The sequence below is a fragment of the Pteropus medius genome, unplaced genomic scaffold (assembly GCF_902729225.1).
Source record: "Pteropus medius unplaced genomic scaffold, Ma_sr-lr_union100, whole genome shotgun sequence".
NCBI classification, from domain to species: Eukaryota; Metazoa; Chordata; class Mammalia; order Chiroptera; family Pteropodidae; genus Pteropus; species Pteropus medius.
In genome coordinates this window covers 4,748,452-4,762,120 of record NW_024354886.1, presented here as the reverse complement: position 1 = coordinate 4,762,120, position 13,669 = coordinate 4,748,452, and the positions used below count along the sequence as shown (strand labels likewise).

Sequence of the window (13,669 nt, the reverse complement as noted above, 5' to 3'; positions counted from 1 at the left end):
TTCCAGCTGCTGACGCCAAGGCCCCACCCCCACCGGGCCCTGCTCTCCTCCTGGGCAGCAGCTGTAGACACTGCACACTCACAGCCTGTACCTAACACCACCGGACACTGTGAATTCCCCTCTTGGGCAAGGACAGCTTGGGGGGGCTGAGTTGCCTTTGAGGTAGGCACTAAGAGGGCTCAGGGGGGCCCTGTGGGGCCCCAGAAGCCTCAGCGGCAGGCACCGTGGATCCTGAGGGCTGGGGGCAGTCTTCGAGCAGAGTCCACAGCACCAATGACAGCTCGCCCTGATCAGGCTGGGCTCCCTGTCAGCTCTCCTCTCCTGTCTTCTATGCTGAGCCACAGCTGGGTGCTGCTGCTATGAGCTAACTGTCTATTTTGCACCTTTCTTGACCCAACCAACCACTGTGACCACCTGGTGCCAGAATCCCCTTGCACTCTGCTCACAGCTGGCCTGCGGCCCTGTCTCCCCTGTGAGGTGCTGGCCTCCCCTCTGTGAGACCCTGAGCTCAACGATGTAGCTGGACCAGGGTCAGACTGCTTTCTGTGAAGGCCCAGAGTCTGTGCCAGGCCCTTGGGCACATGCCTGACTCCAAAGCATGGGCACTGTACATCTGAACACCCACAGGCTGGCTTCATTCAGCAGGTCTCTAGGTCCTGATGGGTCTTCCATTCTGAGGAATGGGATGAAATGTATGTGGCGAGCCCCTCATGTCTTCACCAGTGAGTCACAGGCTGGCTGCAGAGTCTAGCTCACCAAGGAGGAAGGCCTTCCCGTAGCACCCAGCAAGAGGGAGGCCTGCGCCCTGCACACATGGTGCGCCTTCCTCCCTCACGGGATGGAGCTGCTCGAGGACAGGGACCTGGACCAAGCAACTCCCTTGTCTCCAGGAGCTTTCTGACTCTTCTCCAGAGTGTGGGGATCCGAGATAGTCAGTCATCAGTTGGTCCCTCCCCTGATCAACCGCCCCAAGCCTCCTGACTCTTCTGAGAAAGAAGGCCGTGCAGTCTGTCACCTCAAAGCAGTGCAGCAGCTAGGATCGTGGAGTTGAGGCTTTGAAGAAGCCTCACATTTTCTCAGGCAGGCACATCAGCTTAGATGGCAGGAGACAGGAAAGAAGCGGTTCCCAGAGAAAGCAGTGCAAACATAGCATAGTCCAGTAGGACAGCCAGTAAGTTACAGCACTTCCTTTAGAATTGAAACCCAAGTTGATAAACCAGGGTGGGTCCTTCTGCCTGTCCTTGTGCCTTCCTGAGCAGATGCCTGAGCCAGAGGTGACAATGGGCAGTGGGCCGTGGGCGCTCAGAGGAGCAAGCCACAGAAGGGTGCTCAGGAGAGGCTGTGAGGGACCTTCTGTTCTGCTTCCGTGTTTCCTTTCCATTTCCTCCACCTCGTGCAGGCCCCTTTGGTTAACCCTTTCCTCCCCCCGTTGTGTTTGCTTCTGCCAAGCTGAGCCACTGAGGAACCAGCTGTGCTGCGGAAACACAGAAGTGGGGGGCACAGGCTTCCACCACCACCACCGTCTCACCTGCAGCTTTGAAGACCCAGGCCCAGCCTCTGCCTGTAGGACTCCTCTCGGCTGCTTGGCCTGGGCCTGCCACCACCAGGTCTTGCAGAGTGAGCCCTGCCCTGGCTGCGGAGACGAGACTGGAACTCCAGAGGGTCGCGAAGTGACTGTCCAGAACACATTTTTTAATAGAAAAAAAAATTTCTTTTTTATCAAATGAACTTTTAACATGGCTCAAACCTCTAGGTTAAACTGCCAACCTTTAGACAGGTGGCTGCAGGGTCAGAGGACAGAGGAACTGAGACTGGGAAAAAGCCAGTCTGTCCAGCCCTTTGTCCTTAGGATGGAATTTTGGCATGGTCCAGTAGGTCTGAAGAGAAGGCAGTGGCCTGTGGGTAGTTGAAAAGAGCAGGCATGAGGGGCAGCATTGACTAGGTTTTGTTAGAGTCTGCTTTTCAAACCCATCCAAGTTGATTGCTGTTCCTTATGGAACTGCATAAACTCTTGTTCCTGTCTAGACCTGGACACAGCCTCTGCAGTAAGAACACAGCCTTTGAGGCACCTGACAAAATCAAAGCCTTTCCGTTCATTTCTGGGGTTCCAGATATGAAGGTCCAGGGGCCAAATGGGAGATGAGTGAGCAGTCCCTGGTGCCATGAAGTCCGAGCCAGCGCCTGGAGCTCTGAGCCACTCCTCAGTCTCTGACCTGCTGGTGGCCAGAGCACTGCTCGGGGCTGCCTGGCCCTTGAGCTGTCTGGTGACCTCCAGCTGCCTGAGTCGAGTCAGAAAGGAAAAAAGAAACTGTTTTGGGCATTAATGAGTAGGTCAGCTAAGATAGCTACCTGCCAATTTGTGATCTGTCTAATTAGGTCTCTATGACTAGGACTCACTTTGATTCTCTGAATTATTGCTTTGACTGTTGTATTTTCAGCTGTTGGGCTCATCCCTGGCTCCAAATGTAGAAAAGGCTACCTAAGGTGACAGTCAATTTGATTCTCCCCCAATGTGGCCCTCGGGGTAGGCTGGCATCCTGGTGCACTGCTGCCACTTCAGCCCTCCTGCTGGCTCGCTTTGCTTTGTAACTATGGTTGTATTCCGCCTCCTGGGGTATAGTGGAAACAAAAGGGGCTAATTCCTGCGAGTTGGAGAGAGAGCGCCAGGTCAGCTGCTTGTCCAGTATCTTCCAGAGTAGGGAGCAGAGTTATTCAGCAGACCTCATCGTTTCACTAGCATGGTTCAGTCTGGTCCCAGGGTCAGGATTCCAGGATTCGGCAGCACTTTCCCAGTGAAGGTTGTGAATTAAAATCGTCTGCTCCATGCATGTGCAGGGAGAGTGCTCTCGGGCACATTCTCAGCCCCTGTGGTTGGCCAGAAATTGAAAGCAGGGCCATGTCTTCCTGCTGACTCGAGGCTGGGCCCCGTGGGTTCCCCTCTGCTGAGCCAGCCTGCCCCGCCTCTCTGGAGTAGAGGCAGGTGATCCTCCACTTTTTGGTACTAAACGGGAACCTCGACACCTGGAAGTTTGACTTCCTCTTCTTCCAGGGCCTGTGAGGATTCCCATCAGCTCACACTGTGCAGTGTTCAGCCCCTCCTTTCTTCCAGGAATTGACAAGGACATCTGAGATTATTGGGTAAGCTGTGCCCCTACAGCACTCTGCTGGTGCCGAGGAAGGCCGGGTCTCTTCTAAGTAAGCCTCTCTGGTGTAGGTGGTAGGTCCAAAAAGAAAACTTTGTAGACACTACGATGAGTTCCTCACGCTGTTTGTTTTTAAGTCATACGTAGGTGTTTCTTCCCCTTGAAGCTGCTATATCTTTATTTATTCAGGGTATTTTCATATTGGAAAGCCTTGGCTTGTCTGCTCTGGCTCCGGGTTTTGTTTTGAGAATGGTTTATTTCTGAATATTCAAGAAAGGAAAGGACTGGATCTTTTTTTCTTTTTTTACTCTCCTCTGGGGCAGGTACTCTCCCTTCCCTAAAAAAGAATATTATAATTTTAAGGACAGGCTTCAAGTGGAAAAGCCCTTGCTTCTGCACGCCTCTGAGTGCAGGTCACACAATGTGACAAACCCCATCACTGCGTCTCCGATCTGCGGGAGCCTGTTTAGCTGAGACTTGAAATGGGGTCAGTACCTATCACCGGCCACAGGCTCTCTGATCGCCTCTTTCCTTGCCAGCTACTGAGCAAGACTTCCCTCCTGACAGGCTCCGCATCTGCAACGCTCTGCATCCCTCTTGGGCTTCTAAGCATCGGATGGTAGGGGGAGATCCTTGAGAAGCCTCGGATTGAGCAGGCAGCAGGCATGGGTTGCAGTCATCCAGAGGTTAGAAAGTAGTCTGACCTTGGTCTGTTTTTGAGATGCCCAGGCCTGCAGAATGACTGTCACAAAAGTATTGTTGCTAATGGTGTGGCAATGGGACTGAATTGTAATAAAAATGTTATTTAATCTTTGTCTCTGTATTTTGATACTTGAATGACTTCCCCTTTTATTTTACTGTACATATAATTGTTAATCTGTCCAATTTTGTCCGAATTACAAACATCTTGTGGTACCAAACATAACCAATCTGTGTGACAACATAGACTGACCTCACTACACGAGCGTGTGTAAATATTTCTGGGCTTCCAGCTTTGGTTTTGTTATTTTCATAACTGTACAACTTAGAACAGACCGAATTAATAAATGAGAAGCGAAACGAAAGCAGCCTTACTTTTGGGAGTCTTTGAACCTGATTGTTTCTTAATCGTGCGGTGCGGTGCGGTGCGGTGCGGCGCGGCTAGACGCTGGCTCTGGGTTGGTAGTGAGTATCCTGCTATGTTTGGTCGGGGTGAGTTTGGGAACCCTGCTCTGTGCAGCGTTCTTCAGCAGGAAGGATTGTTAGTTATTGTTACTCCTGGTTAAGTGCAAGGGCCCTGCAGTTCACCTTCTGCTCAGGAACATCTAAATCTGAATACCACCAACTAGGGCCCACATTCCGGCAGTAGCTACAGCTCCTCTGCATCCTGGTCTGGGCTGGTCAACTCACAGACATTTATTGACCATCTGTGTACAAAGCGGCTGTGGGAGAGTGTCTCCTTTAAGGAACTTGGTTTGATTGTGGAGGTTAAATTTTAGACATAGGCAATTAGCTGCTGGCCCAGAGCCATGCTGCAAGGCCCACAAGACAGTCCCAGGGCTGTGGGGTTTCAGAGGGTCGTAGTACTCCCAGAGCCTGGTGGCAAGAAAAAAGGGGGTGGTGCCTGTGCTTAAATGGGAGGGTTTGGAAAGGCACAAATGACACTAACAACCCCTTCATCGAGCACTTGTGCTCCAAGCCTTGTTAGTAGCTTTACAGGTAACCATCTCATCAGCCCTCACATTTTTCTGGGTAAGTGTTATCATTATTTATAGAGATAGGAAACTGAGCTCAGAAAGGTTTAAAGACCTGCCTGGCGCCAGCTGGAGAGGACCTCAGAAACCATCTAGTCCAGTGGTTTCAAGCTGTTTTAAGAGCCCTGATCCCACGCCTGCTTCAACTCGAGCTGCCTAGCACGGAACACATCAATTTCTGTGACCTATTCCACTTGCAGAGGGCTTTAAAAGAGAAGATCACTGATCTAATCCAATATCCAGTTATATTTATGAAGAAAACAAGGCCCAGAGCCTTCATGGAAATGGTTCTTAGTCAGCCAGCTAGCTAATGGCAGAGAGAGGACCAGCATCCAGGTTCCAACTTCCAAGTAGGGATTCTTAGGTCAGATTGCATTGACATTGGGAAAGTAGACTAAGGCCCATTGCAGGGCCTCCCACTCCCTTGCTCTCTGGCTTTGGCAGACAACACCTCACAGCCAGAAGTAAAAGGTCTGGTCATCTTTAGTGTCACTGTTCTTTTGGACAGGGTACCAAGGACACATTGCCACTATCATAGTCCCTTTTGATGCCACTCAGAAGCCTTATATGTGGTTTACTCTGCCCAACCCTGGGACTGCTGTGCTGATTGTGCCTTGGGGGCCTGACAGGTCAGGACACACAGGCCAGAGGATAACCGGAGTTGAACAGAAAGACTGGAAGGACGGAGGGGAGGGGTGGTGTCAGACCTAGTGGAAAACTCTCACCATCACCCCAGCAGTAACAAGACTGCTCCTGAAAAATACAGTAACCAAAATTAAATCTCAGTGGATGGCTCAGCAGCAGAATAAAAAGAATCCACAAAATTAGAATAGAAATTACCCAATCTCAACAACAGAGAGAAAATCTTTTTTTCTTTTCTATTTTTAGTTGCCTTTTTTCAGAGAAAGAAAATAGATCATAAAAAAATGAAGAGAGTCTTAGGGACCTATGAGACTGTAACAAAAGATCAAACTTTTTTGTCAGCAGAGTACCAGAAGATGAGAGGGTGGGGCTGAAAAAGTACTACACGAAATAACGGCTGCAAACTTCTCAAATTTGCAAGACATAAACCTACAGATTCAAGAAGCTGAGCACACCCAAACCAGATAAGTCAAAAGAAATCCATGCCAAGATACATCATAATTACATTTCTGAAAATGTAAGACAAAAAAACAATCTTGAAAGCAATGAGAGAAAAATGATACCTTACCTATAGGGGAGAAGTAATTTGAATGACAGTAGATTTCTCAGCAGAATGTGGAGGCCAAAAGGATGTAGTACAATAGTTTTCAGGTGCTTAAAGAATTGTGAACCCAGAATTCCATACCCTGTGAAAATATTCTTCAGGAATAAAAAAGAATCAAGACATTCTCAGATGAAAGAAAACTAAGGGATTAGTCACCAGCAGACCTGCCCTAAAAAGAATAGTAGAAAGTTTTCTAAATAGAAAGGAAATGATAAAAGAAGCAACTTTAGAACATCAGAAAAGATGAATGAACATTAAGCAAAAACAATAAATACAAGAGACTTTCCTTCTCCTCTTGAGTCTTCTAAATTATATATGATGGTTGAAGCAAAAATTATAACAGTCTAATGTGTTTCTAAATATATGTAGAAGAATTATTTAAAACAATTATCTTTTAAATGGAGGGTAAAGGACTATGGTCATGCCACCCTGAATGTGCCCGATCTTGTCTGATCTCAGAAGCTAGGCAGGGTCGGGCCTGGTTAGTACTTGGATGGAAGACCACCTAGGAAGACCAGGTGCCGTAGGCATTAAAAATAAATAAATAGAAGTTAAATTAAATTTTAAAAGGTAAATAAAGAAAGGAGGGTAAAAGATCTAAATGGAGGTAAAGGGAGGTAAGATTTCTATACTTTACTCAAACCGGCAGACTATGGCAAGTTATGTATATATGTAATATATACATAGAGCAAACACTAAAATTGTTATGCAAGGAGATAAACTCAAAAACACTATCATAAATCAAAATGGAATTTTAAACATTTTTCAAGTAACTCACGGGAAGATAAGAAACATAAAAATGAAAAAGGAAAAAGTAAAAAAAATAATTAAATGGCAGACTTAAGCCCTAACATATCATAATTACACTACATTTAAATGGTCTAAAAACAAAAGCTTGGCAGAGTAGATTTAAAAACATGAACCAACTATATGCTATCTATAAGAAAACTGCCTCAAATAATAATATATGATGGTTAAAAGTAAAAAGAGAAGAAGATGCAAACATCAAAGGGAAGCATGAGTGACCATATTAAAATCTCATAAAGTAGGCTTCAGAACAAAGAAAATGACGAGAAAGCAGGCATTATATAATGATAATAGTGTCAATGCACCAAAAAAGCATAATCCTAAATGTGTATGCACCAAACAACACAGCTATAAAATATTTGAAGCAAAAACTGAACTGAAAAGAGAAACAGACAAATCCACAGTGCTATGGGCTGAATTATGTCCCTGCAAAATTCCTGTGTTGAAGCCCCAACTCCCAATATGACTGTATTTGGACATAGGGCTTTTGGAGGTCATTAAGGTTTAAGGAGGTCAAAATGGTGAGGTCCTAATCCAATAAGGTTGCTGATCTTACAAGAAGAGGAAGAGAAAGAATCCTCTCTCTTTCCCTCTCCAGACACAGGTACCAAGGAAGGGCCACATGAGGACATAGCAGAGAAAGCAACTGTCCTCAAATCAGGAAGAGTACTTGTCAGAGACTGACTTGTCAGAGACTGACTTGCCAGACTTTGATCTGGGACTCTCCAGCCTCCAAAACTGAGAGAAATACATTTCTATGGTGAATTGTTACGGCAGTCTGAGCAGACTAATATAACAAATATAGTTGGAGACTTCAACTCAGTTGGAGACTTTGTTGATAGAACAACTACAGAGAAAATCAGCAAGGATATAGAAGAACTCACTACCATCAACCAAAAGGATCTCTTTGGCTTTGATAGAACATTTTTGGCAACAACAGCAGAATACACATTTTTTTTCAACTGCCCATGGAACATATACCAAAATAGATCATATCCTGGGCTATAAAACAAACCTCGACAAAATTAAAATTACATTTAAGAATTAAAATCATATGCAATGTGTTTTTGAACCACAATAGAATCAAAGTAGAAATCAGTAACAGATAACAGGAAATTCTCTAAACACTGGGAAATAAACAACACACTTCAAAACAATCCATGAGTCAAAGAGAATGTCTTGAGGGAAATCAAAATGTACATTAAATTGAATGAAAATGAAAATACTACATATAAAATTTTGTGGGACAAGGTAAAGTAGTGCTGAGAGGAAAATTCATAGTACTAAAATGCATTCATTGGAAAAGAGGAAAAATCCTAAATCAATAATCTATGCTTCTACCCTCAAGAACCTCAAAATAGAAGAGCAAAATAAACCCAAAGCAAGGAGAAAGAAGGAAATAATAAAGATAAAAGGAGAAATCAATGAAAGTGGAAAATATCAATGAAACTAAGAACTTGTTATATATAATGATCAATAAAACTTACAACCCTGTGGCCAAACTGACAAAGAAAAAAAGAGAGAGAGAAGGCACAGATACTAATATCAAGAATGAAGAAACGGCTACCACCACAGAGACTGTAGACATCAAAAAGATAGTAGGAGAATACTATGTACAACTCTACCCACATAAATTTGACAACTTAGACAAAATAGACCAATTCCTTGGGGGGAAAAAAAAAGTATACACACACACACATATACACAACATACATACACACACACTACCACAACTTACCCTGTGTGAAGGAGATAATTTTAGGAGCACTATGAATATTAAATCCACAATTTAAAAAATAAAAATCTCTAAATGCAGATGATTTCATTGGAGAATTCTACCAAACGTTTAAAGAAAAATTAACACCAATTCTACACAATCTGTCCCAGAAAACAAGAGGAACACTTACTAATTCATTCTGTGAGCTAGTATCACCCTGATGTCAAGACCAACAAAGAAAATGCAAAAAATGGGAACCACATAACAATACCTCTCATAAATAAAGGCAATGAAAATCTTTAACAAAATATTAGCCAATAGAGTTAAGAATTACATTAAAAGAATTACACATCATTCCAGGGATACAAGGTCAGTTAATTTTTGAAAATCAGTCCATGTAATTCAACATATTAACAAGCTAAAGAAGAAAAATCACATTATTTTATCAATTAATGCAGAAAACAAGTTGACGAAATTCAAGACCCATTCATGATTTTTAAAACTCTCAGAAAACTGGAAATAGAGGGTGAATAATAGCTCCCTAAAAGTATCCAGGTTCTAATCAATAGAACTTGTGAATGTTACCTTACATGGCAAACGAGACTTTACAAATGTGATTAAATCAAGGGTCTCGGATATCCTGTATTATCCAGAAGGGCCCAATGTAATCACAAGGATTATTAAGAGGGAGGGAGGAGAGTCAAAGAGGAGATATGATGGAAGCAAAGGTTGTAGTGATATGCTCTGAAGATGAAGGAAGAGGCTACCAGCCAAGGAATATGCTCAATCTCTAGAAGCTGGAAATGTCAAGGAAACAGATTCTTCCTTTATAGTAAGCTGAGTAATGGCCACCCAAAAATATTAGGTCCTAATTCCTGTAACCTATGTTACTGTATTCATATCCTACGACTGTCATAACAAAGCACCACAAACTGGGAAGCTTAGACAGACAATAAATTATTTTATTTGAAAGCTATCTGTATGAAAGAGCATTTGATATCTTGCTTCCCAACAACTGTCATCAGTTTTGGCTCAAACAAACTCATATAAAAATTGAGGGGAAAAAAAATGAAAGCTATGAGTATGAAATTAAGGTGCTGGCAGGCTTGGTTTCTTCTGGGGGCTGTGAGGGAGAATCTGTTCCATGCCTCTTTTCTAGCTTCTGGTAGCTTCAGGTATCCCTTGGCCTGCACATGGCATTCTCCCCATCCTCACATTGTTGCACTTCTGTTTGTGTCTATCTCTTCGTGTAGCACATGTCTTTTCATAAGGACACCAGTCAGATTGAATTAGTGCCCATCCAACTCCAGTATAGCCTCATGTTAATTGTATCTGCAATGACCCTATTTCCAAATGAGGTCACATTCTGAGGTACTGGAGGTTAGGACTTCAACATACGAATTTAAGGGTGGATACAATTCAATCTTTTCCTGTGTGATTAAGGGTCTTGAGATGGGAAGATGATCCTAGACTGTGCGGGTGGGCCCTAAATCCTATCACAAGTGTCCTTATGAGAGATATTCAGAGATTAAATACACACAGAAGAGGACCACGTGACCTCCATGTGACCATGGAGTCAGAAATTGGGGTGATGCAGCCACAAGTAAAGGAACGCCAGCAGTCACTAGAAGCTGGAAGAGACAAGGAACAAATTCTCCCTTAGAACCTCCAGAGGGAATACGGCCCTTCCAACACTTTGATTTCAGCTCAATGAAACTGATTTCTAATTTCTGGCCTCCAGAACTGTGAAAGAGTATATTTCTGTTTTGGGTAAGCCATTCAATTATGGTAATTTGTTACAGCAGCCATGGGAAACTATATTATCCTAGAGCCTCATGCAGCTCTGCCTATGCCTTAATTTTAACCCATAAGACCCATCGTGGACTTCTCACATCCAGAACTGTAAGATAATATATCTGCATGGTCTCAAGGCACTAAATTTGTGGTACTCTGTTATAGTAGCAGTAGGAAACTAATACAGAGATAAAGAGCAACTTGATAAAGAGCATCTACGAAAATATGCAACTAACATTTAATGGTGAAAGACAATTTTCCTCCTAAGATTGGGAACAAGGAAAGGATTCCACTATCACCAATCTTAAAGTGCTCAGAGTTCTAGCCAGTGCAACAAGGCAAGAAAAGAAAAGGCATTCATAGCAGAAAGGAATAAATAAAATTGTCATGTGCAGATTACAGTAGTCTTCTTCCCTTTTCCATTTGGGGATATATTCCAGAACCCCCAATAGATGTCTGAAATCTTGGATAGTACCAACCCTTACATACACTATGTTTTTTCCTATACATACATACACTTTACAGCTTCTCTTTGGCATATTCAAATTGCCAGCATCACTACTCTTGCACTTCGGGGCCATTATTAGGTAAAATAAGATTTACTCAAACACAAACATTGTGATATCAAACAGTCAATCTAATAACCCAGACTAAGTGATTAACTAGCAGGTAGAATATACAGTGTGGATACACTGGGCAAAGGGATGATTCACGTCCCAGGCAGGACAGAGTGAGACAGTTAGAATGACATATGCAATTTAAAATTTATGAATTGTTTATTTTTGGAATTTTCCATTTAATATTTTTGGACTGTGGTTGGCCATGGGAAACAACCACCACAGAAAGAGAAACCGTGGATAAGAGGGGACTATTGTACATGGTTGTCTGCATAAATTCCAAGGAACCTACAAAAAAATTATTAGAATAAATGAGTTAAGCGAGGTAGTAGGATACAAGATAAACGTATGAAAATCAACTGTATTTCTGTCTATTAGAAATGAACACGTGGACACAATTTAAAATACGACACTATTTATAATCACTCAAGAAAATGAAATCCTTAGGTATAAATCTAACAAAACGTAGGACTGGTATGATGAAAACTACACAAAGCTAATGAAAGAACTCAAAGAAGATCTAAAGAACTAAAGAAATACCATGTTGTTCAAAGATTGGAATACTCAGCATAGTAAAGATGTCAATTCTCTCACACTGATAACACAGGTTTAATATAACACCTATCAAAATCTCAGCAATATTTTTTGTAGTTCTAGACAAGCTTAGTATATAGAAGAAACTAAAATAGCTAAAACAACTTTGAAAAAGAATAAAGTGGGAAAATCAATCTACCCAATTTTAAGACTTATTATATAGCTACAGCAATCATTACTGTGTGGTATGGCAGAGAGAGAGAGAGATAGATCAATGGAACAGAATAGATGATCAAGAAAGAGACTCATACAAATATGCCTGACTGATTTTTAACAAAGGTATAAAAACGATTCAGTAGAGGAAAGACAGCCTTTTCAATGAATGATGCTGGAGCAGTTAGATGTCCATAGGCTGGAAAAAAAAAAAAAGTACTTCAACCTAAGACTCACACTTTATATAAAAATTAACTTGAAATGGATCACAGACTTAAATGTAAAACATATAACTGTAAAACTTTTAGCAAAAAATATGGGAGAAAATCTTCAAGATCTAAGCCTAGGCAAAGAGTTCTTAGACTTCACACCCAAAGCATGATCCATAAAAATAAAACCTAATAAACTGGACTTAATCAAAATTATAATTTTCGTGCATCAAAGGACACCATCAAGAAAGTGAACAGACTATCTGTAGAACAGGAGAAAATGTTTGCAAATCATATATCTGACAAGGGTCTAGTATCCAGAATATATAAAGGTCTCTTAAAACAACAACAAAACAATCCAATTCAGTCTACAGCCATGCCACCCTGAGTAAGCCCGATCCCATCTGATCTCGGAAGCTAAGCAGGGTCGGGCCTGGTTAGTACTTGGATGGGAGACCACCTAAGAAGACCAGGTGCTGTTGTAGGCCTAAAAAATAAAACAAATAAAAGAAATAAGGGATTGTAAGGTCCTTGCAATCTAAGGTCAACCAAGGGTTGCCTCGCCTTAAAAAAAAAAGAAAAAAGAAACAACAACCATAATCCAATTCAATAATGGGCAAAGAACCAAAATAGGCATTTATGTGAATGTCCAATAAGCACCTGAAAATATGTTCAATATCACTAGCTATTAGGAAAATGCAAGTCAAAACCACAATGAGATTCCACACACCAAGAGGCCTACAATTAAAAAAAAAAAAGGAAAATAAGCGTTGGTGAAAATGTGGAGAAATTTAAAGCCTCATACATTGCTGGTGGGAATGTAAAATGGTGCAGCCACTCTGAAAACAACTATAGTGGTTTGTCAATAAATTAAACATAAGAATTACTATATGACCCACCAATTCTACTCCTGGGTATATTCTACTTAAAAGCACTGAAAACAAGTGTTCAAACAAAAACTTGTATACAAACAAATATTCATAGCACCACCACTCACAAAAGCCAAAAAGTAAAAACAAACCAAATGTCCGTCAGCTACTTAATGGATAAATAAAATGTGGTATATCCATGGAATTTTATGTAGCCATTAAAAGGAATGAAGTATTGATACATGCTACAACACGATAAATCTTTAGAACATACTGACTGAAAGAAGCCAGTCACAGACCTCACTATGTGATTCTATTTATCTAGAGTCAGAAAATCCACTGAAACAAAAAGCAGATTATTGATCGCCAGGGTCTATGGGGAGGGAAGAATGAGAGGTGACTGCTTAATGGGTATGGAATTTCCTTCTCTTGTGATGAAAGTGTTCTGGAATCAGACAGTAGTGACAGTTGTACAACATTGAATATGTACTAATTATCACTAAAGGTAAATTTTATGTGTATTTTATCACAATTTTAAATGTATATCCCTCAAACCACGTGCAGGATTGAATGGAACTATCTTTCCTTGTTCAGGTCAGGATCCCTGTCTCTTCCATGTGGAAGCACAAGAAAATTAACTCAAAATTTCTAAGAAATCAATTGTTTCCTATTTTAATTAATAAGTACAGAGCAAGGGTCTATTGTCAGCCCGGTGTCTGCACCCACCAGCCAAGCAGTCCTCTTCACAGGAATCCCTCCAAAGCACTTCTGCCTCTAAGATAATGAG

General features: G+C 42.1%; 1 protein-coding gene, 1 non-coding gene and 1 pseudogene across 4 annotated transcripts in view; all 3 read left to right on the top strand.

Annotated features, from left to right (window-relative positions):
• Positions 1 to 4,216, top strand: part of ANKS1A (ankyrin repeat and sterile alpha motif domain containing 1A) — a 172,594-nt gene extending 168,378 nt beyond the window's left edge. Inside the window, exon 25 of one of the 3 annotated variants that reach the window (XM_039856183.1) lies at positions 1,450 to 4,216. In XM_039856183.1, coding sequence (XP_039712117.1) covers positions 1,450 to 1,453 — 4 coding nt within the window. In that variant the 3' untranslated portion in view covers positions 1,454 to 4,216. The other 2 variants (XM_039856185.1, XM_039856182.1) reach the window with 2 other exon arrangements.
• A 2,317-nt stretch (positions 4,217 to 6,533) lies between these two features.
• Positions 6,534 to 6,652, top strand: LOC120597744 (uncharacterized; annotated as a pseudogene).
• Positions 6,653 to 12,379: 5,727 nt separating this feature from the next.
• On the top strand, positions 12,380 to 12,501 carry LOC120597748 (5S ribosomal RNA). The gene has a single exon (XR_005651448.1). It is a non-coding gene; the product is annotated as a 5S ribosomal RNA (ribosomal RNA).
• The last annotated feature ends 1,168 nt before the right edge of the window (positions 12,502 to 13,669 follow it).